This window comes from Oryza sativa, chromosome 2, assembly GCF_034140825.1.
Source record: "Oryza sativa Japonica Group chromosome 2, ASM3414082v1".
Lineage (NCBI taxonomy): Eukaryota > Viridiplantae > Streptophyta > Magnoliopsida > Poales > Poaceae > Oryza > Oryza sativa.
This window is the reverse complement of record NC_089036.1, coordinates 30,585,256-30,608,194: the sequence shown is the minus strand read 5'-3', so window position 1 is coordinate 30,608,194 and position 22,939 is coordinate 30,585,256. Positions and strand designations below refer to the sequence as shown.

At 43.5% G+C, this 22,939-nt stretch overlaps 4 protein-coding genes across 10 annotated transcripts; 1 reads left to right on the top strand and 3 right to left on the bottom strand.

Annotated features, from left to right (window-relative positions):
* Positions 1-956: 956 nt before the first annotated feature.
* On the bottom strand, positions 957-6,203 carry LOC4330579 (26S rRNA (cytosine-C(5))-methyltransferase NOP2B). Its single transcript, XM_015767171.3, has 17 exons — positions 5,776-6,203; positions 5,429-5,592; positions 5,269-5,332; positions 4,719-4,852; positions 4,482-4,565; positions 4,280-4,354; positions 4,129-4,200; positions 3,969-4,042; positions 3,665-3,717; positions 3,437-3,546; positions 3,042-3,110; positions 2,885-2,959; positions 2,287-2,379; positions 2,137-2,216; positions 1,958-2,057; positions 1,348-1,781; positions 957-1,255 (listed from the first exon to the last, which is right to left on the bottom strand). Exons 1-17 carry the CDS (start codon positions 6,137-6,139, stop codon positions 1,219-1,221), a joined length of 2,082 nt encoding a protein of 693 aa, XP_015622657.1. The 5' UTR covers positions 6,140-6,203; the 3' UTR covers positions 957-1,218.
* Positions 6,204-6,591: 388 nt separating this feature from the next.
* On the bottom strand, positions 6,592-10,926 carry LOC4330578 (nucleotide-sugar uncharacterized transporter 2). The gene is made up of 7 exons (XM_015768653.3): positions 10,576-10,926; positions 9,345-9,496; positions 9,018-9,226; positions 8,823-8,916; positions 8,398-8,564; positions 8,154-8,324; positions 6,592-7,011 (listed from the first exon to the last, which is right to left on the bottom strand). The coding sequence occupies exons 1-7, from the start codon at positions 10,709-10,711 to the stop codon at positions 6,750-6,752; spliced, it is 1,191 nt and encodes a 396-aa protein (XP_015624139.1). The 5' UTR covers positions 10,712-10,926; the 3' UTR covers positions 6,592-6,749.
* Positions 10,927-16,167: 5,241 nt separating this feature from the next.
* LOC4330575 (uncharacterized) lies at positions 16,168-17,276 on the top strand. The gene has a single exon (XM_015771944.3). It carries the CDS (start codon positions 16,400-16,402, stop codon positions 17,126-17,128), a length of 729 nt encoding a protein of 242 aa, XP_015627430.1. The 5' UTR covers positions 16,168-16,399; the 3' UTR covers positions 17,129-17,276.
* LOC4330574 (zinc finger protein CONSTANS-LIKE 9) lies at positions 17,267-22,179 on the bottom strand. Of its 7 annotated transcripts, none has more exons than XM_066307877.1 (6): positions 21,943-22,179; positions 20,365-20,494; positions 19,548-20,243; positions 18,851-19,051; positions 18,276-18,577; positions 17,267-17,990 (listed from the first exon to the last, which is right to left on the bottom strand). In XM_066307877.1, exons 3-6 carry the CDS (start codon positions 20,133-20,135, stop codon positions 17,861-17,863), a joined length of 1,221 nt encoding a protein of 406 aa, XP_066163974.1. In that variant the 5' UTR covers positions 20,136-20,243; positions 20,365-20,494; positions 21,943-22,179; the 3' UTR covers positions 17,267-17,860. The 7 variants fall into 7 exon arrangements, with proteins under 7 accessions (XP_066163974.1, XP_015627427.1, XP_015627429.1 ...); XM_015771941.3 differs by having other exon boundaries at positions 18,276-18,580; positions 20,408-20,494; XM_015771943.3 differs by having other exon boundaries at positions 20,408-20,494.
* Positions 22,180-22,939: the final 760 nt, after the last annotated feature.

Below are 22,939 nucleotides of genomic sequence, written 5' to 3'. Positions count from 1 at the left end.
TACATATGTTCAAACGTTCAATGTGACAGAGTAAAAAATTTTAGAGTGGGATCTAACCAGGCCCTGAGCCTTTTCTGGATCCATCCCTGGTCGGAGTTCATTTTCCTGAACCCCCGCAACGTCATGAACCTATCAATTCGAGTATTCGAACGCTAATCTGCTTGGACTCGTTTTTTTTTTAAATTCTCACAGCTAGCTTTACATTCGAGAAAATAGTTACATCGTTAAGAAGAAGTTGCCGAATGAAATCAGGGGGATCATCTATCCAAACAAAAGAATTTTTGCCTATCAAAGCTTGCCTAGCTAGCTCATGAGCCACGACATTACTATCTCTAATACAATGACTAATGGAGATAGAAAGAAAATCTTTCCAATACTGGGAGCATTCATCATAAATCGCAACTGCTGCCGTGGCAGAAAAACCTCCCTCTTGCATTGTTGTGACGACTTCCATGCAATCCGATTGGAATTCCACACGACTACGACCGATTTGTTGTGCCAATAATAATCCATCTCTTAAAGCTGCTGCTTCAGCCATGGTTGCATCCACCACATAAGGAATATAACTATATGAAGCAGCGATAAACCCACTCGTTTAATTAGTCGTTTAACTGGCTTGGTTTCTTATAAGATAAAAATTATTCGATTTTGAACGATTTGGGTAGATTTTTCTTTCTAAATACTTTTCATACGATTAGTATAATTATGTTAGATATTATCGTTGTATTTTAATAGAAAAACAATATCAGAGTTACACACAAAGACCACAGGATTATATATTTTTCAGAGGAATAGCTTATATTTAAATATGAAGGTAAATTAATTTCAAAGAAAGCTCAATAAAAAGCGGAGCCAGCACGATTTCCGCCCCTAACCCTGAGCACAACCACACGTCGCCCTTAGCAAGCAGAACATCATACTGTTCCATCGGCCAGCATAGTACTTACCAGGCAACATGACGAAGTCAATCACATACTCCCATAACTCATGTCCGAGAAGTGCCTTAGTATTGGTACATTAAACCAAGACGGAAAAGAAAGGGTAAAACTACAGACGATCACTTCACTAGACTTAAGTACAACAAAAATTTTCCTTCGCCTCGAACTTGAACCAACGCCAAAATTGTGTATTCTCGCTCCTTCTAACATCTTCCCCGTATGTGGGTTTTCAAATTTAACTGCAATTTGTCTACGGCTAGAGCTCCTTCATCCGTGCCTTTCATACTTGTTTACTCCTCGACTTCTTATAAGCTTCCCTGTTAGAAGATCATTACACCAAATCAGAATAAAGCAACGAAAACAACAATTCCAAGGCATGAAAAGGCACAACATCATTGTACTATCTCACCAGTCTCGCCTCACCATCCAGTTTCTTTTCCTCTTCTCTCCTTTGCCCGTATCCAGCTTCTTTCCTTTGTTACCTGATATTCTCTTGGGAACAGATTTTTTTATTTTAGCAGACACAGGCTGCTTTTTTTCACTTGTAGGCTCTTCTTCGTTGTGTGTTTCTTTCTGGTCTCCCTTTATTTTAGTACTCTCAGGGCCATTGCGTTTCTTACCCTTCTTGTGGTTCTTGAGTGTCTCATGTGTCTGCCTTTTGTCCTTAGTCACCCCATCAAGGATGCTTGTCTCTTCATTCGTCGTCTTCACATCTTTATGTTTTTTTGACTGAATGGGCTGTTTTTGAGGATCGTCACTGCTAGGATCAGCCTTCTCAATTGCTTCTTCAGGCACATTAGATGACTCAGATGCCACTGGGATCGTATTGCTCAATTTTTTAAGCTGCGTCAAAGGAAGTACCCTAATCAGATGGTATGTCCAAACTAAGCAAAGAAAATTAAACTTTTCATAATAGAGTTCAATACATTCAGCACATCCTAATAATGAAATAAGCACCTGATCAAACAACCTATTTAATAGATTAGATATTTCACCATGAAGTTTAGCATTGGTGTTACCTTCGCAACAAAAAAACCATCCATGTTGTTTACATGGGGATAAAATCTCCTTGTTTTATCTAAAGAAGTATGGAATCGATGCTCTCGGAACCGGATGAATCTGTAGGATAAACGGATAGTAATAAGATAAAAATGTAGAAATTCTTCATAACAGGTCATGGGAGAGAGATTTACAGTACCCTGGACGCCCAAAATCTAATCCACAAGGTACAAGCTTTACGTTTCTCTTTTTAAGGGCATAGTCAACAACCGCTTCATTCTGCAAGAATGGAGAGAGGTTCAAGAAACTAAGTTGACTATCATTGAACTGGCAAGGCCAATGAACTTACCTCTGGAATCATCAATGAACATGTTGAGTAAACAATGTAACCTCCAGTTTTGGAGTTGGCATCAACCAAATCAATAGCAGCTAATAGCAATTGCTGTAAAACAACTCATCAGTTAGACAGTAAATAGTGGTATACATACCAATTTCAAGGTGATTGAGGTACTCAACCAGTATAGAATAACAGCTCGATTTAGAAAAAACTGACCAAACAAAAATTGTGTAGCTTAAAAGACCAAATTATGATTGAACACAATCACATAGCTTAGCAAATACAGATTAAGTAAACATAATCCATAAAAATGAGCAAACAGAACATAGCAATTCTGGGGTTATATGTTATTTCCATGTAAGAATCAGCACAACTGCACAATATAAATTGCTTAGAAATGACCCCCAAAAAACAAACTCAACACGAGGACGAACCAATAATGTTTTAAGCAAGTGACTTGGTTAAGAATCAAAATTGGAATAATGTGAGTGGAATGCAGTTCTTTTCCTCGATAACATAAGAAGAATTGCATTTAGAATTGTTAGGTGGGAATATGCCAAATGGTAAGTAGGTTCAATTTAAACAAGACCTAGAAATACAAGAAATGCACCTTTTGTACAAAAGCACAGTCTCTGATGTCCTCAATGCCCTTCGACGTTTTAATTTGTGGATCCTTCCAAATGGTCTGCAGAAAAAGTAAGCATCTGTTTAAATAAATGAGAAAATATGACAGGAGTAGGAGCTTATACGAACTATATGATGCTTACCCCTGTGCCTGTGCAGGGTGCATCCAAAAGAACTCTGTCAACCGAATTCATCCCAAGAACTTTAGGTAGCTGAAATAAACAGAATGTTATCACAAAATAGGTTTTCAATGAGAAAATGCTGCACCCAATTCAAGCAACCAAAAATTATTAGGACTTGACATTTATCTTCTCCATGATTAAAATGGACCAAAAATTATTGGTCAGAGATTATGTAACAATACTTATAATGTGTTTTCATTCTGTTATCGTTTTGTACAAAACAATATACTGTAGTTACATTATACTAAGTACTTGACAAATACCACAAATCAAGATTCTTTCTTAATGCATAAAATTAGTTGATTGTGTTTCGGCTATCAGATAGCACGTTAACAATATTTGTACTGTTTGCTCACCTCTTTACCATCATAATTACAAACTATGGTATTGGTAACACCCATGCGATGTATGTTGCCCAAAAGTCCATGCAGCCTTTTCTCATTGAACTCATTTGCATAAATTATTCCTGTGCATGACAAATGAATAAAACAGTATATTTGCATTTCAATTGGCAAGAAACCACACAAAACAAAATTACTCCAATGGAGGAACAAAATGTATTTAAAAACAGGCAGCATACTGACCAGTATTCTTCATAAGAGCTCCAATATATGTAGTCTTGCCACCTGGGGCAGCCCTGGAAACAAGAAAAGAATGAGTTCCTGATCAGAAACGAGGACATGAATTCCATGAATTCAAGGTAATTAATTCAGTTGAATGTATCATCAAATTCAGAAGCAAAGTGGTATATCAAGACAGCATGACTAGATTACATACATGGCATATTACAATTACATGTTCATTGAAAAAAAAGGATCACATAATAACTTAGAAGTCATGATAGTGAACAATTGCCAAAAGTGTATGAGACAAAGGAAAACATCTTACGCCATATCAACAATTCGCTCTTTCTCCTGAGGAGCAAGAGCCATCACAGGTAAGAAAGAACTTGCACCTTGTTTCTGTAGTCACATTTTTTAATACCAACATTAGTGGAAGGAGAGCAAATGAAATAATCTACACACAATGATATCGGAGAAGAAGGTACCATGTAATGCCCAGCCATATATTCAACAGTGGCACCAGCTGAAATGGTGGAGTCGTATACAACAAGGCCTACCTGCCATTTATACCAGGAGAGTTGCTTTGGGATGTTGGATATATTACTTGAGTAAAGGAGAAGATCGAACAAAGCATACCTTTGACCACTTCCCTATCGGATCCAGATTAAATCCTCTTGGTATAAGAGCAGCAGCAAGATCCCTTCTCCGGGTCTGCCAACATCATGAACAAAGCAGGTAAGGACGATGAAGAACGCAAAGAAAAGACTGAAGCACATATAAAGAATCATGTATTCCATGGCACCACATACATACATATCAGGAGATCTGAAATAGTTACCTTCAATGTATTTGTTCGTAAGCATTCAGGCGGTCTTTTCTCAAAAGATTCCAGTAGTTCAACAAGCTCCACAGCTGGGAACATCTGCGCAGTAAAAATATGTATACTGTTAACTCATAGCAGGTAAACCATGATCATATTTTAATAAGCATGTCAGACAATAATTTCTAATTATAACCTGATGCAGTTGGGGAAACGCACAGCTCAATGGAAAGAAACAAACGGCACCAAGCTCACCTCAATAAATGCTTCAACGAGAAAATCATTGTATCCATAGTATGACATTATATCTGTCTTCAGCTGATTGACATAATCCTTTCGCGGCACATCTTTTTGCCTCAGCTTACTAAAGTTTGAGAGTACCCGGACAACTAGAGGGGAAGACCAATGGGCAGAAAGAAAAGTCAGAAAGGGAAATATTCAATGCTTCTATCACAATGCAAAATGACCATAGTTATAAAGCTTAAATTTGCCCTTGGAGTTTACACAAGAGAACAGCTACATCTTGTTAGCTCACTAATATTATGCCAAATCTCAATTGAGTTTTCTCTGATTCATCTAAAAAATTCATAAACTTGATAATGCAAAATATATATATGAACACACTTTCTGATATCCTCCTTTTAAGATTCGGCAGGTTTGGTGGTCGAAGTGCCTTGGAGTTTACACAAGAGAACAGCTACATCTTGTTAGCTCACTAATATTATGCCAAATCTCAATTGAGTTTTCTCTGATTCATCTAAAAAATTCATAAACTTGGTAATGCAAAATATATATATGAACACACTTTCTGATATCCTCCTTTTAAGATTCGGCAGGTTTGGTGGTCGAAGTGCCTCTTCCTCCAACTCCTGCAGAGCATACAAACTATGATATATGTGCACATCACTTGCGGACCTTCAGCGGCACGTAAAACTGAAGACATAAAAGAAGGTGGAAAAATCAACCTCCTTTGTGGGCAATCGGAACTCATCAGATTCTGATCTAATATTGAGCTTGAGCTCCTCCTCAGCCTCTTCTTCTGCCTTCTCTTTCTCTTCATCAATCGCTCGCGACTTCGCCTCTAAGTCATCAGACTCATCTGAGTCCACACCAGAGTCGTCTCCTCCGTCTACAAAACACAATACAATCATCAATAGATATTCCCCTAGATGTACAATACAGCATTGCATTCCCATTATCGATTATTACAATACTAGCTCGCGTGAATGCTACAATCGAATGACTTGATGGGGAAAAGGCTGAAAAGCACGTTGTTAAAGCTAATTCGATTCAATAGTAATCCGTGCATTACCACTTTCGTCGTCACTGCCGGCGAGGAAGTCGTCAGCGAGGGGGTCGTCGTCGCCATCCTCATCGTCTTCCTCCTCCTCCTCGTCGCCGCTGTCTCCTCCCTCAAAGGAGGCGTCGTCCGAGTCGGAGAGCTCCTCGGCGCCGGAATCAGAGGGGACGTCGAGGTCTGACCCGGACTCCACCTCCTGAAGCTGCCCCTGCTGCTGCTCCAGCTCGGAGTCGTCGGAGGACGACTCGAGCAGCCTCTGCTTCTTGGGCGCCGCCCTCTTCGCCGCCTTCGGGGAGGCCTTCCCCTTCTTCCCCGCGGCCAGTTGCCGAGGCGGCGGCGGCGGCGGCTGCCTGCGCGGCGCGCCCTTCTTCGCCATGGGAGAGAGAGAGAGAGAGAGAGAGAGAGGGCGGAGAGGGGAAAGAGCCGCTCGTTTTAATGCTGGGCCTCGGGCCCTCGGCGAGAGAGCTATAACTACCTCGCTTGCTAGATGGGCCAGGCCGGCCCAAAACTTGAGTATATTGATCCAAAGAAATAATGGGCCAGTTTCGCACGCGTCCCCCGTTTCAACTTAGAAAAACAATATGGCAAAAGGTTCATATATTCTCCCTCAATCTGCAGGCCGAGTCCAATTCATGTTCATGAACTACAAAACCGGGTATAGATGCTCCGTCAATTATTAAAACCGGACCAATTTACCTTCCCGAATGGTTTAGAGCGTGGTTTCCTCCTACGTGGTTCCTATCCTATGTGACATGCTGACATGTTCTTCATCTTACGTGACATCAACTGTGGAACTTATCAGCAAGAAAAAAGAAACGAAGAGAATTGTGAGGCAATGTTTTTGAACTTTTTAAGAACTGTAAAAGGGTAAAATCATGAAGTGTTTCTATGTACAATGGACTCAGCAATGGCGTACAACTCTTGGAGAATCACCTAAGTATGCTTATAGTACAATCGACCAACCAGGATGAATAATCCTCGTCAGCTCATACAGAATCCTCATGCTCCAAACCAGGCTTCTCACCATCCCCAGCAGCTTTGGGCTTCTGTGCTAAAGGCGGTTTCTTCCCGGTTGTCGTCGACTCTTTCAGACCCAGATAGGTGTAGACGGACATGCCACCGAGAGCGACGATGGCTCCGCAGATGCTGGTGATTCCAGGATCCGAGCTGAAGATCAGGTAACCTGAGAGCATTATGACTATGGTCTTGAATTGCCCCAGCACAACGTGTGACAGAGCTGATGTTGCGCTGCAACGATCAAGAGCAAGTTAGTTAGAAGTGATCTCCAAGCTGCATTTTATTGCAGAAATGGAGTGATTGTTGCAGCCATGACTGAAAAGTGATGCATGGCCAAACTGTTTTCAGGAACCAATAGTATGGTACATGATAAATAGGACTTCTTGATAGTTGACATGATGTGGTGTGCTAATCTCTGTCTCCAACAAGCTGAAAATGTTACTCATTCAGTTTTTAATGAAAAACACAAGTATTAGGGAAGGACCTAATATCAAATAATTAGGAGGGGTGAGGCTTCGAACCCAGGTCGTCTAACCCACCACCTTGTGAAGCTAGCCGGAAAACCCCAGGACGTTTCTCCCTTCAGTTTTTAATGGCTGACATTGTTGGCATTTAAACATACCTTTACCACTTGTCTTATTTTAAAAACTATACATATATACAAAAAAGCCATAGTTATGAGGTAACAAATAACAACAAAATAAATGATAATTCTATATTTCTTTTGAACAAGAAAAAATATCAAACATGTGTTTAAAAGTCAATAGCGTCAAACATTAAAAACCAGAGAGAGTACATTTGAGCATCATAACAACCTGAGAGACCTTGAATGTGGAATTATCAGCTACTTATAATTAATGGAAGCTTTAAATTTCAGTTGAAGTGTGACTGAAGAAATCAAACGTGCAGGTCATCTATCTTATTCACGTCATTTTCATGATCCTCTCCCCCAACAAGATGCCAAAACTAGAAGCTAGGTTACATCAATTGCAATCCTATGTAGGCCTTGTTTAGTTCTAAACTTTTACTTCAAACTTCCAACTTTTCCAACACAACAAAACTTTCCTACACACATAAACTTCCAACTTTTTCATCACATCGTTCCAATTTCAACCAAACTTTTAATTTTGGTGTGAACTAAACACACCCGTAGTAAGATGTAACTCTATCGTTTATCGGACTCTGCACGCCACTAGGAATGTCATATGGTCCATGGGAAATTATTTATTTCAGATATCACACTCATTGCAAGATACAAAGAAAAAAAAAAGAAAGATAAGAAAGCAGGGTTGACCACAAATCCTGGGAAAAAAAGAGCCATTTTGAATGATTGAAGCCAGCACAATTACGTAAAGTGATGTATTATATCTCACCCAAGTGCCAAAGCGCCAGACCATTGGAGTAGGAAGCCAAACAAAGCAGAAATGATAATAGCTAAGCTGTTCCTGAAGTTCCAGTCAAACAGCAGCAAGCCCGGGGGATCCAACAAAGGCATCAGTGCCAATAAGAAAAATATCGTGACCGGAGTTGTCTTCCACATCAATCTGGTTAAACAATCCTTATTACTTAGTGAGGTAAAACATGTAACAAGAGATTGGAAGTAAATTCAGAGCTTACGCAAGGGCAGTCCAATTTCCACTCTGTTGCAAATTTGACCATAGAATTTTGTTTACTGCACTAGGAACAATCCAAGCCAATGCTACAACAGCACCGAAGAAATTGAACTCTAGATCAGTAACAGTGGCTACGGCCACTCCAAATGACACAATTGCCAGTGTGATAACCTGCAATGTTGGAGACAGATTTGGACAAGAAAAAACAACAGGTTAGCACTCCCACAAGCAAAAACATGCACACAGATATCGTGAGTGCAGTCTGGTAGAGGGAGAAGAAAGCATGCACACTAATTTTTTTTTCTTCTAGATTTTAATATTTTTCTTGCCTGTTTTTGTGCTTAATGAGTGCAGAGTTGAAATTACTGTGATACCATGTGATAGCAGTAGTACAGAATAGCGTAAGAGGCACATTTCGTCAAAGCCTACCTTTTGAGAGGAAACCCTTTTCTGGAAAATCATAAATTCAGCCACAACAATTGTTGGAGTTACAGCAATCTTAGCCATTTGATAAAAACCTACACTGAACAGCGGAAAATTCTGAGAACACATAAAGCATATAAAGTCAATATGACAGAACATAAAATGCAAGTGCAGTTCGCTGTCAAATAGAATCTTGTTTACCTATTATGTTTTAAGCTCACATTAGCAAGCCCAGTGGAGAGAGACATTACAGCACCCAAAGCAAATAAAGAAGAGAAAGGTGTGGATTTAGAAGGAGGAGCAACTGGCAACATGGACATCGTCTTAAGGATGGCCATTAGAACAAATGCAACCGCGTAATGAATTAGCGATAGTGCAATTGGGAACTTAAACCCAACACTCCCCATCACCTACAAAGACAGTAGATCCTGTGTGTGAACAATCATGTTTCCTTGTAGACCAAAAAAAAAAATTTGCACGAGTATACAAAAAACTGTACACTTTTTTTTTAAAAAAAAATATTACTACCATTTTGTTTGCCATGATGATACCAACAGCAACAGCAAAATTAAATGTCAGTGCAACACTTGGTCCACAGAACCGCTGCTGCTGTCGCTTGGCCCCTTCTGAGCTATGCATTTCATTGTACAATGAACTCCGCAACTCCTCCAACGCACGACCTGCTTTGTTCAAAAGTCAGTCAGGAAGCGATCGAAAAATGGTCACTTTTTCATGATTAACCATTGATGCAGGGAACTGCAGCACTTAATTTCCTTGGATTAGGTTAAAGAATGGATCATAATAATTTATCACGAGTTCGTATGATATACTATATGTTCAGTCATATCCCAGCTTGACTGGGTCAGTCAGAGACCTTACGCCAAATTCCTACTGTAACTGAAACAAACAAGAACCCAGCTGTTCCTTAATCCTAATAACACCACTGTGGTGATCGTGTTTCCATTCGCTGCGTGCGCCAGGTGCCAAGCAACGTTCAGAAGCTCACATGCCAACACTGTCACCTGCATGTCCTTCGTTGCAGGGAATCATTCAACCATTTCATCATGTAGGCGAAAGCGACAGAGCAGGACGACCACTGATTTCAGGGGGGGCACGGGCGCAGCAGCAACACCGAGAAGCAGCAACACAAGGGGCCAACACCAGGAGATGCAAAATGGGCTCTAGCAGGAGTGAGTGAGTGTGTCGTGAATCGCTGAAGAACAAGAAGAAAATGCTCAGCTGCTTCGGTTCCTTTCCTAAATTTGCTCACAGAATATTTGCCATGCAGGAGACGATTTTTTCCCATGAAAACCAAAGAAGACATCACTCGTGGTCTAGTGCACGCAAGCAAGTTCGATGCGATGATGACATGAACATGTCGAGCAACAACCTCGCCGTTCGAATGGAATGGTAACCAACCACGAAAGGGAGCATCTTTCGTGCTATTTCCAGCACCAAAATCTTCACACACACGCACAAAAGCAAGAGCAAGAGCAAGAGCAACTAGGAGCAGAGTAACTGCAAGTGCAAAAGAAAAGGAGCAGTTTTTACACCGCATTTCACCAAAAAATGCACCAAACTGGCCTAAAAGATCTCGTCTCTTGAAATGCGGAGAAAAAGACCGACGAACCAAACCGCACGAACGCTAAAACCGCGCAAAAGGTGGGATTTCCACGAAGAACCCAACAAACGCGCAAGAGTTTGGTGAGAAATGAAATTGATCGGGCGATCGACGGTACGATACGATACGAATACGAACCAGTCTCGCCGGCGTCGCTGTCCTTCCTCTTGAGGAACCTCCTGCCGCCGCCGGCGAGGACGGCCTCCCACACGCCCATCGCCGTTACGGCCGCGACCTCCGACGCGTCCACCCGCCACCAACGCAGCTTCATCATCTCGCCCGCCCCCGGACAGGCGAAAACCAAGATCGAGCAGCGTCGGCGCGCTCGCGCGGCAGCAGCGAGGGAGGGAGGCCGCTCGCTCGCCCTGCCTCCTGCGCGGTAGGCGTAGGCGCGCGGGCGGGTGGTGCGTGTTTGTGCCGGGCTATTTCGGGGGTCGAGAGCTCGTTTTAGCCGCGCGCCATGGGGACGGAGACGGACGTGTACGTACCACGAGATGGTGGGATGAAATCAATGCGTGCGCAGCAGCGTACTCCGCTACGCGGCCACGAGCACGAACGCGACACGACGCGAGTGGTAGTGGCGGCACGCCGGCACGCGAGGTGGTGTGGTTGGCCGGTTTTCTTCTACTAATATGTTGACGTGTAATTTTTTTATGCGTTCACGAAAAAAGAAGTGGTTGGTTGGTTTTCTCGCTGGATTTAAGCGACGTTTCGGTGCATGGTTTGTTCCAGGGTTGTGAGATTGTTTGGGAACCAAGAGCTGATCGTCTGTTTAGCAAAAAGGGAGATCAAAATAGGTGGACCACGCACGGTGGCGGTGGCGACGAGATAAATTGCACGCAGTCGATGGTGAGTGTGAGTGTGAGTGCGAGTACTCCGCTTTAGCCGTATCCCCGTAGCCTCCGAATTTTCAACAACTCAACATAGCACTAGTTTGCATTGCCTTCAGATAAGATTACAGCTAAGCTCATTCAAAGTTGCGGTTCTAGCGAAGTCGTTAGTACTAACAAGTAGGTCAGCTATGTAAAATTCATCGAGATAGCCACCCACCATGCATATCGCCATAATAATAACTAACATGGTGGAGTAGCTTACACGGGTCGGTTGCTTCGTATCAAACTCGGGAGGAAACAGCGGCACACGGCGCGCCACCCGGTGCGGATGGCCCAAACTAACAATGGGCTCAGCCCAAATCTCCGAGCACTTACGGCCCAATAAGGCAACACAAGATCTACAAGTCCTAGCGCGATACGACTCCGATCCGGTTCCAATTCTGTTCGCCATATATGATGATCTGCGGTTAATCAATTTCGATCATAACCAATCAATCTCTCGTCGTCGTCTCTACCCCAATCCGAATTAAGGGATCGAGATGGAGGAGGAGAAGGAGGAGATGGCGATACCGGCGGTGCCGGTGGATTTTTTTCAACTGATGATCGATGGAAGTAGCAAGCAGTGGCGATGGGGACGGCGAGGAGAGAGTAGCAATCGATCGCAATGGCGAGAAGAGAGATTGTTGATCGAGAAGATGTCCATGAGGAAGAAGATGCAGCTGGGACGATACCCTTGCTCTCGCTGCAACCAACCACGATCCCGAGGAGGAGAGACGTCCATGGCTACGGCGGCGGCGGCGGCGGCGGCGGCGAAGTGCAGGTGCTCCCGCCGGCGGCGGCTGCCCGAGCGGGAGTGGACGGCGGAGGAGGACGAGCGGCTGCGGCGGCTCGCCAAGGAGAACCTCTTCCGGCAATGGTGGAAGGTCGCCAGGGAAATGCCTGGGCGCTCCGGTGACTCGTGCCGCGCCAGGTGGCGCCACCACCTCGCCCGCGACGTCTACCACCGCCCCTTCACCGCCCGCGACGACGAGGAGCTCGTGCGCCTCCACCGCCACACCGGCGGCAGCTGGAGGAAGATCAGCCGCTCGGTCTACGGCCGCACCTCGGCCATCATGAGGGACCGCTGGATCCAGCTCCGCCGCAGCGGCTTGGTCCCCGACGCCGCCAAGACGGCGGAAAACGCCGGTTGCCCGCCGCCGGCCGCCGATGACTCGGAGTACATGGGGAGCGAGGCAGAGTTGAAGTCGCCGCCGCCGCCGCCGCAGCAGCAGCACCCTCTCGCCGACGTTCTTGCCTCGAGCTTGGATTCTTGCACCCTAGCATCCGACGCGACGGATCCCCGGGACGGCATCCTCGCGCTAGATTTCGCGTTCATGTCGGTCTGAGTCGTAAAACAGAAACGGACGATTTTGTATATATGGCGTGTTATCTTTGGAGCAAAAGGGGGGAAAGGGGGATTTGGAGGCGTTATCAAATTTTTATTTTTTTTAGAGTAAAATGATCCAGAATAACAAATAAATTGTAGATTTATGTCGGCAATGGTGTGTTTTGTGGAGAGTGGATTTTAAACTCTCGAGGAGATGACCCCTTGTTGTTTGTATGATACTTAAATTGTTAAATTAAGAAGATATATTAACATGTGATATATCACTCTACAAACATATATACTCCCTTCGTTTCACAAATGTAAGACTTTCTAGCATTGTCCACATACAACATCTAAATGAATATGGGCAATGCTAGAAAGTCTTACATTGTAAAACAGAGGAAGTACAATTTAAAATTCAATTTCTACAAATTACAAAAAAGAAAAGAAAAAACAAATTAAACTATCATATTTATTCACGGTCAAATTTTTTTTTCATTGCGACATTTAGATGCATTGCATGATTGTGGATTGATCTATCACATTAATTTATCCTGTTGATTTTTTTAAAGAAATTTATAACTACTAGCAAAATGCCCGTGTTTCGCTATAGTGTATTATAACTAAAAATATTTATTTTTAACCGAAGTTATTTTCATACTACTTTGGTACTTTTGCTTTTTAGTACATCAATTTAAACCTTCCTAGGAATTCATATGCCTAGATTATAGTGTGTTTAGTAATATCCTTAAAATTCAAGGACTTCTCTATAAAATTGACTCTTATGGTATAGAAATTCTCATATTTACGAAATAGAAAAATACTTAAAATTATTGAGATGGAAAAAGCACTGATTTTAGCCCGGCCCAAATATACGGCCCAATAGTGCGATGGCCCCATGCGGGAGAAGCTGGGACCGATGGATCCACGACCATTATAAATAGCGGTCAACCAAACCCTTAACCCTAAATCTATTTCAGCCCAATCCCCCGATCCTCTTCCTCTCTCTCAAAGCGACCGCGGCGGCGACAGAGCCTGGCGACGGCGCCCTCCTCCCCCCCTCCCGCGCGCGCGCAGCGGCTTCCCGCGCCGCTCCGGTCGACCACCGGCTCCACCCCGTCCTCCTCTCCTCGTTGCGGTGGCCCCCTTCCTCGGCAGCGGTGATGACCTCCTCCTCCATCCCCCTCTTGCGGTGGTCGAGCAGCGGCGGCGACGACGCCCTCTCCAAGCGGCTGTGGCGGTGCCCTCCCCCACCGTGAGCAGCGGCGGTGGAGGTGCCCTCCTGCGGCTTCCCACGGGCGGATCCGGCGGCGACGTCGGCTTCCCGCGTCGGTCCAGTCGACCACCGGCTCCACCCCGTCCTCCTCTCCTCATTGAGGCAGCCCCCTTCCCCGGCAGCGGCTACGACCTCCTCCTAGTTGGGCGCAGGAGTAGGCGGCGGTTGGAGCAGGTGTTGCGGTGGCGGACACGACAGCGACGAGCTGGTGGCGGTGGCGGGCACGCTAGGGCTCCTCTCTTTGTGATGAATTTTTAAGAGATTTGTTTTTCATTTTTTTCTCTTTTTAGTTGATTTTCCCCTTGTGATTGAATCTGTGATGAATTGGCTTCCCAACGAGGTGAATCTGTGATGAATCGGCTGCAAATCCGTGGGTGGTTTAGTGGGTTTCTTTTTTTTTTTTTTGCGATTTCTTCCATCCCTAACACAATCGAATTAGGATGTACAGGTTTACGGTCGAATACACGGACAAAAAATTAAGGTGATGAAAGGAAAAATACGAATCTTTTAAATAGTTAATATTTGAGTGGCATTTAAATAATAAGTAGACATTCTCTCGAGGGTTTATAATAGTTTTCATGTTTTGTGTTCTTACCATGTTAACATAGGTTGAAAATGATAAGAGAGGAGCGGGCTCTTTGGGAGCTTCTAAGCTTTAACAATCTCTAGCTACTCCAATCAATTTAGATATAAAAGCCACAAAATGAACTACATAAAAACCAGGACGCAACTCAGAATCGGGTGCTCGATCCTGGGGTAGGAAAATCCGGCGCCATTATGCTGATGTCAGACGCAACTCAGAATCGGGTGCTCGATCCTGGGGTAGGAAAATCCGGCGCCATTATGCTGATGTCAGCAAGATGCAAGATGCATGTGTGCAAAATCACTTTAAACTATTTTTTCTCTTAAATTATTTATCTAAATTATGATCTGATTGCACCATTAAATTCGTTGCAATTAAATCTTTAAAACAAGATCACACATGGATATATTCCAACAAAAAAAATTAGCTTATTATTGAATTATTTTTAAATGTTGCATACTGTTCCAACAAGTATATCGGAATTGTTTCACTAAATTGAAATGTTTCAATTGTTTAAATCGGGCGTTGTTTCACCTTATATAAAAACAATATTTTAGTTCACTGCAAGATTTGATCCTTACACAGTGAAACATTATAAATACACTAGGTGAAACATTTTTGTGGAACAAAAAATGAAACGAATTCCCTTAACAAAAGAATGTTTCAATTCACTACAACATTAGGTATATATATATATAGTGAAACATTATGTGTACACTACTTGAATTCCAAAATATGTGGTGATTTTTGCAACGGAGTATGTGGTGGAAACACGTGGTAGGTTCGGTCACGGACATGTGGTGGGCCAGGGCGGCACGTGCGCGCGTGTGTGTGGGGATGGGGGGGAGCGACCGATTTCGCTCCCTCCCTCCGATCGACTGATCGGGAGCAATTTCGTAAAAACCGGAAGCTGAAAACTTCATCTTAATTTTTTTAAAATAGGACATTAGGCATAACACTAATTTCCAATAACAAACTACAACTGTATACTAATGAGTCATGACTCGTTAATAACAAACTAGAACACCACACCGCCCGAAGCGGACGGCCTGAATTGACGATGCACTCACCCCAAATCGCACAAAGCGGCAGGATTGCTAATTGGCGCGTGCGCGCCAGATATCGATATGGCGCGCGCGGCCCCCACCATGTCTCTTTTGCGTCTTTTTCTCTTTTTTTCGCGATTCTTTTTCGTTTTTTCTCTCTCTTTTTTTGATTTTTTTTTCACGCCAATTAGCAAGTTTTAAACCATAACTTGAAAATTTTTAAATCTTAACTTTAATTTTTTCAAATTTGGATTTGAAAGTTTTCAAATCTCAAGTTGAAAATTTTCAAATATCAAGTTAAAAGTTTTCAAATATTTCAAATCTGGATTTGGAAGTTTTCGAATATCGAGTTGAAAGTTTTCAAATTTTCAAATCTCAAGTTGAAAATTTTCATTTTTTTTCAAATCTGGACTTGAAAGTTTTCGATCTCGAGTTAAAAGCTTTCGAATCTGAGTTGAACGTTTTCAAATCTTGAGTTGAACGTTTTCAAATCCGAGTTGAAAGTTTTCAAAATTTGACTTAAAAATTTAAATCTTAAATCGAAAGTTTTCGAATCTAACTTAAAAAATTTTCAATCTGTTAGTAAAAAATCTAAAAAAAAAAGAGAAAATCTTCATAATCTTCCCTAATTAGCCGTCATTAGCGTTAAATGTTATAGTTAAGCAGGAAACGCGGGTGGTGGTTCCATGCATGCATAGCTAGCCCATCCAGGATTCCCGGTCCGATTCTAACTTTATGCCAACGAGGACGCGTTGCCATATAAGATCATCCAATGCATCTAGTGAATCGATCCCGATCGATCAGAATTAATCTTATCTCCCGTCCTCCTCGTCGCCGCTACTCGCCATCGACGATCCCATGGAATCAGGATCGATGGATATCACAGCCATCGACGATCCCAAGGAGTTTGACATGCTGCTGGGACGATGGCACCCGATCGAAGGAAGTAGCGGCTACGACGGGTCACCGTTTTGTGAAAAGAGGATCCAGATCGTGACGGGGAAGACGACGACACCGCCGCCGCCGCCGGCCACACCGTTGTGTGCGGCGGCTAGGGGCAGGTTTGCTGCCTGCCCCGCCGTCAGGCACCGTACGCCCAAGGAGAACGCGCGCCTCCGGTACGTCGACTCCGGCAGGCAGCGCCGTGCCGCCGAAGGGTGCACGCCGCTGGGGCGCTCCCGCGACGTGCGGCGCCACCGGCGCGTCTACCGAATCACCGTCTTCGCCGCCGTCGACCACGACTCCTTCGCCGCCCGCGGCGCCGAAGGGACCATGCTCCTCCACCGCCACGTCCAACGCTCGGTCGTCGATGGCCGCGCCTCGCGCATCTCGGTCGGTTGCCGGATCAAGCACCACCGCCTGAGCGGCTTGGTCCCCGCCGCCGAGACGGGCGCCACTTGCCCGCCGCCGGCCGCTGACTCGGCGGCCATGGAGGGCGGCGTCGCGGAGTCAGAGTCGCCGCCGCCGCCGCAGCACCCTCTCGCCGACGCTCTCGCGTCGAGCTTGGATTCTTGCACGCTGGCCTCAGACACGGCGGATCCCGGGGACGGCGACCTCGCGCTAGATTTACCGTTCATGTCAGTTTGACAGAGGAGACAGCAGCCTCGCGCTAGATCGAGTTAGTGATCTACTTAGGTTGCATGCATATTTGATTTCAATTTAGGTTACCAAATTAGCACGCATGTTTGATCACGTCTCAATTTGAATAAAGCTCTATGCTCACCCTACAGATCAATGCAGCATTTTACTATCATTTACAAAGGTAAACTTTATAATCGTCACAATATTTTCTTAACAGCCATCCATCTATATACACATACATACACGACAGAAGAACAATCCCACGGCAGATTGTGATTCGTAAATAATATTACAGCGGTGCAAATTCCATCAGTAGTATAATTAATCATGTTACCTAGAGATCCAGCCTGACAGCCGCAACACAAAACATCACAACAGAAGCAGGTGCGTTCGTCGTCGTGCGGTAGGCCCATGTATTTGTATTTGATTAATGCACAGATGGTAGAGAGTGATTCAGACATCTCAACCAGAAGCAACTGAAGATGCATGAACTGTACAGGAGAAAATGGAGCATTACCATCCATGAGCTTCTCGCATGTTTGCATCCTATTTTTTCCTTTTTTATTTCATTAATTTGATTTGATCACAGCGTTTGGTTTCCTTTCCCCGTTTTCAATTGCAAGGTCTGCCGCAATTGCTTGTGTTCTCCAGTGATCATGCTTGCCGTGCAACCAACATCAAATCAGCTGCTGAAAATTGCTACTTGAACACTGGACGAAACCAATCGAGTGAAAGGCTTTAGTAGCTTCTTGTTTGGCTCAGCGGATCGTAGTCATATGCTTCGCCAGCCTTTACAAACCGTCCTTTGACCCTTTTTCTCACATCTGCCCTAGCCTTACGAGAAGCATACCTTATCTTCTTGTCAAATCTGTTAAGAAGAAAATATGTGAAGAAAGGCCATATAATAACTTCTTTTAAGAAAAACATAAAGTAGCATTCACACTAGGAGCAAGCATCCACATGTCTAAAATGATCACGTGTATACGAAAATATCGATTTGGCACAGTAAGCTTTTTAATATAGAATTCCAAATCTGAAAATTGAATGATACTGCAGCCACATTCTTAGCTGTAATGCATTTAACCATGGCATATCAAGTACTAGTATGAACTTACTTTCAAAAAACTGAAAAAGCACAGTAAGATGCACTTACTTTCTTCTCTTCTTCTTCTCCTTGTACCGTGTAAGAGCATTATCTCTGCTGCCTCCAGCAGATGAACTTTCAGGACCAGGAGGATGCCAGGGTGGCTCACCCATAAGGATCATTGACGATACCCCACAATCTTGAAAATATCCAGCACTGCTTTCACCAGTCAAACCAGAGAAGGAAAGGGATATGTTGGATATAGCCTGCCTACCAGGAATACAATGGCTGGAATCAGCCCTTGCAGCTGGGTTTGACATCCCAGAATCAACAGATGCGACATTGCTACATTCTGGCTGCACAGGTTTGGGCTGCTGAAAGTATAACAGTCATACCAAAATTTTAGTAAAATAATTAATAGCCATAAAATGGACGATGAGATATGCAGACATTCCACTCCTAATTAACCCAATCAATCATTTAATGATTCTCAGTAAAATGGTAGGGTCAACTCGATATAAGCACAAATGGAGGAAAACGAGATTAACCCTGATTATGGCGGGAAGGTCAGAAATAGCAAAACAGAGCTCTTTTCCTACAACAAACACAGCAGATAAAAAGACTATATGCAGAAAGGTACGGACCTCATTAGATTCATCTGCTGGCACATCCTTCATTTCAAAATAACTGTCAATTCCAGCATCATCAAAGAGTTGTTCTGTTTGAACGTGAGAGGTACCGAATAATTCTTCATAATTCTCAAATGTTAGGTCAGCATCATCCACACAGAAGTCTCCATATACGCTCCCATCATTGAACATATCTTTGTCTGTGACACAGGGTGCCTGAATTATGCAACCAAGTTTCGATAAGCACGCAGTGACACCATAATGACAGGCATCGCAGATGACATTTTCATGAATAATGATATTGGAAATACACAAATTCCAACTGCAGCAATTGTTCAACCATCATCATTAGGGAATTATAAGATCTAGGTGAATTCACATTCAATGGTAAAATTATTAGAAGATAAGAGTAACTTGCTCGGCAGGAGAAAAACACCAGGAAAGCTTTGACAGTGTGGAACTCTTAAGAAAGTAGCAAACAGTAATAAATAATGACCAAAAGATGGTCATTGTACCATTGGTCAAACTACAGAAAGTTTTCCCTTCGAACGTTCACTTCTAGAAGAATACCAAAACAAAGTACATGGTCGAAACCGCAACCACGCAGTGTGAACATTTGGTGTAATAATATGTCCATGCAATATGTTATGACCTATGCAGAAACTTAGCAGAATACTTGAATAGGTTTTGGAGGGGAATGAGAAGCATGCACCTTAGGCGTCGTTGAAACTGGCTCAGCTGGCTGATCTGAATTAAGTGGCAGAAGATTCATCCCATCTCCTGAAGAAGAACCTATTAAAGGTTTGAACTTGTCTCCTGTAGGTAAATCACTCATGAGTGCTGTGCTAGCTATATCCAACAAGCGGCCATCTTCTGGAGCACCACAATGGTTATTGACGTCATTGTCATTAATGCTCATCATGTTTATTCCTTCCTCACAGTTTGGCTCCGCAGCTACAGTTGGGATATCCATACTAAAGGACCAGATTCTCGAGAGCTCTGCCGACGATGGGCACCCCGAGTAACAGTTTATGGTCTGCCTTTTATGCCCAGCAGCTGAGGATGCTGCCCCATGTCCATTCCAGTCACAGTTTTGGCAAAGTGAGGTGTTCTCTTCAAGACAACGGACTGCTGCAGGCTGTCCAACACAACGATCACAAAGAAGGGTTCTTGTATGGCGTCGGGAAAGGGCATTGGCTGAATGCACATTACGATCACACGACAAGCACAAGGATGCTGCATCTGATCGGCAATAGACCATTGACCTTTGCTCCCTGCAGAAATCACAAAGAGCATCCATGGTCCTGTACAGTACTGGAGCACTTCCACTAGCACTGAGTGCCACAAGAACAGCCACCTTCCTGGCTTTTTGTTCAACAGTTGAATTCAGTGGGATCCTACCAGGATACTGGTGTGCAAAAAGCCAAAAACAAAAATCAGTAACAACAAAACAACAAACTTATAATTGAACATTATGGAAAGAGAGTAGTATATTTTTTTAATGGAAAATATAGCAAATATGTGCACACTTCAAATTAGAAAAGAAGGGACAGATTTTGCAGCCCATGTTACATGATGAGTTTGTTTCCATTCCTTGGTAAGTGTTGGAGATATATAAGTATATTGATACAGGCCATGAAATGAACCACTTGAATTGCTCTGCAACCAACAGAAACATTTCAAATGTATCACAACAAGAGCAATCAATATATTCATTGACTTAGTAACAATTTAAAATATAGGTAGCGTATAACAATTTGTGAAGAGTTTTGAGTTTTATTATCCCACCCAAGATTTGCTAGCAAGGGCATAAAGAACTCAAAAGTCTCTGAAATAGAAGGGCACAAAACTACTTGCAGGAAGTTTTTCTTGGTAAATGTTACGGTTTTATCTTCTATCCTATGTACTGTCAGTCTGTAACCTGTAAGCGCATGTTCTCTGTAAAGCATATAAGGGGGAAAAAAGTATCCATGTTTAAAAAATAAGGGTCAATAACACCAATTCACTAGACAAGTCTAGCAGAGAGCAGTACAATGCATCTGATAACAATGGAAAAACATGAAATTAGCAACATGGAGCTATGCAGCAAACAAATGCTAGCTGCAGTTGATAGCATTTCTGAGTTAATAAAAGTCACTTTTCGTACCAGCATGGGATGGCTTATTAGCATGCATGGGCAAGAGCTAGAAGCGGCAATACAAATAGGACTTCACCAGCTGTGCATCCAACAATGATCCTGGTTGCTCATTTTATTATGTCCCTTTATTTTTGACGCTGGTATGTCCTATTTTGCATATCAAAAGGGCACCTTTTCTGAGCACTAATCATGTAAATCAACAAGCATGCATCTCCACAATACAAACAATTTTATCGGGACTAATCCTAAGTTTTAAATAGCACTAACCCCACTTCTCTGATCATATAAAGCATGCCGTGTGTGGATAAAAGCAACAAACTTTCTGAGCCACTCAAATAAGCAAGAGAAATGTTATTTTGTTTTTTAAGATTATCCAAATTTAAGAATACAAAAGGGCTTCCTTTCTGCATCTAACCGCAGTTGCCGCTACACGACTATTATGTCAGTAGACAAAAGGGCAGAGGGGATGAAATTGTTAATATTTTCTAGTTGAAAACTGAACTGGATACTGAAACATGCTAAGCCATCGTACTTGTATGTACTCCAATTAGAGAAAGAAAAATAATCAAATTCTGAGCAGCTAAAGTCCAGCTCAAAGCTAAAGCCGGACCAAAAACCACTCACGTACGCTCCACGCAACACGAGAGAAAGCGTGAAGTGTCCGCAAAAAGAAAGAAAACCAAAAAATCAGTTCAGACTCCCCAACACCAAACACCCTGGAACACCACAGAAACGATCAAGCGGACTCGAAATCGAACACTCAAACCCAATCCCCCCCAATCCACCGACATCCATGATCCATCCCCCCTCCCAATCCCAATCCCAGCCCCCTAATCCAGCAGCAGCTCACGAAATCCACCAAACAAGCGGCGCTGATGCGGCTAGCCTACACAACGCAAATCCAACCCAATCCAATCCCCACCAAACAAACAAACAAACAAACAGCTCGAGCTCGCGAGACCGGACTCACCGAATCGGCGCCGCCCCGGATCCACCCCTGCTGCGGTCGTCGGCGGCGGCCGGCGGAGGAGGACGACGACGAGGGACAGGTATCGAGAATCTTCCACGGAAACTCGAAAATTAAAAAACGACTTTTCTGGTGCGCGAAAGGGAGAGCGAGCGAGGAAGAGATAAGCGAGGAGAAAATGGAACAACAGGTGGAGAAGCACAAGAGACGATGCGCGAGCGAGAGAACGAGAAGACGAGCAGCGAGTGGGGGGAGGGGAGAGGAGGTGGATGAGGAGGAGGGGGCGGTGGGCCCCACCCGGGGTGCCCTTTTTGCGCTTTTTGCTCGAGAGAGAGGGGCAGGACCGTAATTTGCGTCCGAGATAAGGGGGATCCAGGGCGGGCGCCACGTGCGCGGTCCTTTCGCCAAGTGGCGGCCCGAGCCGATTGACTGTTCTGCCCCTCGCGGAGGTCTCACTCGCACACCGCTTTGTCGTGACGGGGTTGATGTCATTTTAAATTATAGAGTTATCAAAAATATGTAATCTCTTCGTTCTAAAATATAAGAATTTAGACAGATAGTATGTCCAAATTCATAGTATTAAAAAATATTTCATCCGGTTCTAAATTCTTATATTTGGCTTTCTAGATTTGTAGTACTTGAAAATGTCTTATCCGGATCCAGTAATAGATTCTTATATTTTGGGACGGAAAAAGTATGTGTTTAGTTTTTCACTAAACTTCAATAGATACATAAGAAAATCATACCAAAATTTTAATAAATATTGCCAACTTATTAAAATTTTGATATTGTCAAAATTTGGTAAGTTTTATTTTGACTACAATTTGAACAACTCATTCGTTTCACTCTCTCGTCTTCGCCTTGCCTCGCGCTGTTGGTTTATACGGCGAAATTCGCCAAGTGCAGACGCTCGTTGCGGCGGCTTGCCGGCTGGCTGGCTGCCGTTCCGTCCGATCTTTTCACATGGTGCGAGGAACAAACAGATCCAGGCAAAGGGAGT

What these genes read in the sequence shown, in the direction of transcription:
- LOC4330578 (XM_015768653.3), bottom strand. Translation starts at nt 10,711, where the DNA reads ATGATGAAGCTGCGTTGGTGGCGGGTGGACGCGTCGGAGGTCGCGGCC. An exon ending in GTGAGCTTAAAACATAATAG is followed by an intron (nt 8,917 to 9,017) that starts GTAAACAAGATT and finishes TCCGCTGTTCAG; the next exon opens with TGTAGGTTTTTATCAAATGG. An exon ending in AAAGGGTTTCCTCTCAAAAG is followed by an intron (nt 8,565 to 8,822) that starts GTAGGCTTTGAC and finishes CCAACATTGCAG; the next exon opens with GTTATCACACTGGCAATTGT.
- LOC4330579 (XM_015767171.3), bottom strand. Translation starts at nt 6,139, where the DNA reads ATGGCGAAGAAGGGCGCGCCGCGCAGGCAGCCGCCGCCGCCGCCGCCT. An exon ending in AGCTCTTATGAAGAATACTG is followed by an intron (nt 3,547 to 3,664) that starts GTCAGTATGCTG and finishes TGTCATGCACAG; the next exon opens with GAATAATTTATGCAAATGAG. An exon ending in CACCCTGCACAGGCACAGGG is followed by an intron (nt 2,960 to 3,041) that starts GTAAGCATCATA and finishes CTTTTTCTGCAG; the next exon opens with ACCATTTGGAAGGATCCACA.
- LOC4330575 (XM_015771944.3), top strand. Translation starts at nt 16,400, where the DNA reads ATGGAATCAGGATCGATGGATATCACAGCCATCGACGATCCCAAGGAG.
- LOC4330574 (XM_026022873.2), bottom strand. Translation starts at nt 21,005, where the DNA reads ATGCTAATAAGCCATCCCATGCTG. An exon ending in TAATAAGCCATCCCATGCTG is followed by an intron (nt 20,495 to 20,981) that starts GTACGAAAAGTG and finishes TGTTGGTTGCAG; the next exon opens with AGCAATTCAAGTGGTTCATT. An exon ending in CAGTTTCAACGACGCCTAAG is followed by an intron (nt 19,052 to 19,547) that starts GTGCATGCTTCT and finishes TGCATAATTCAG; the next exon opens with GCACCCTGTGTCACAGACAA.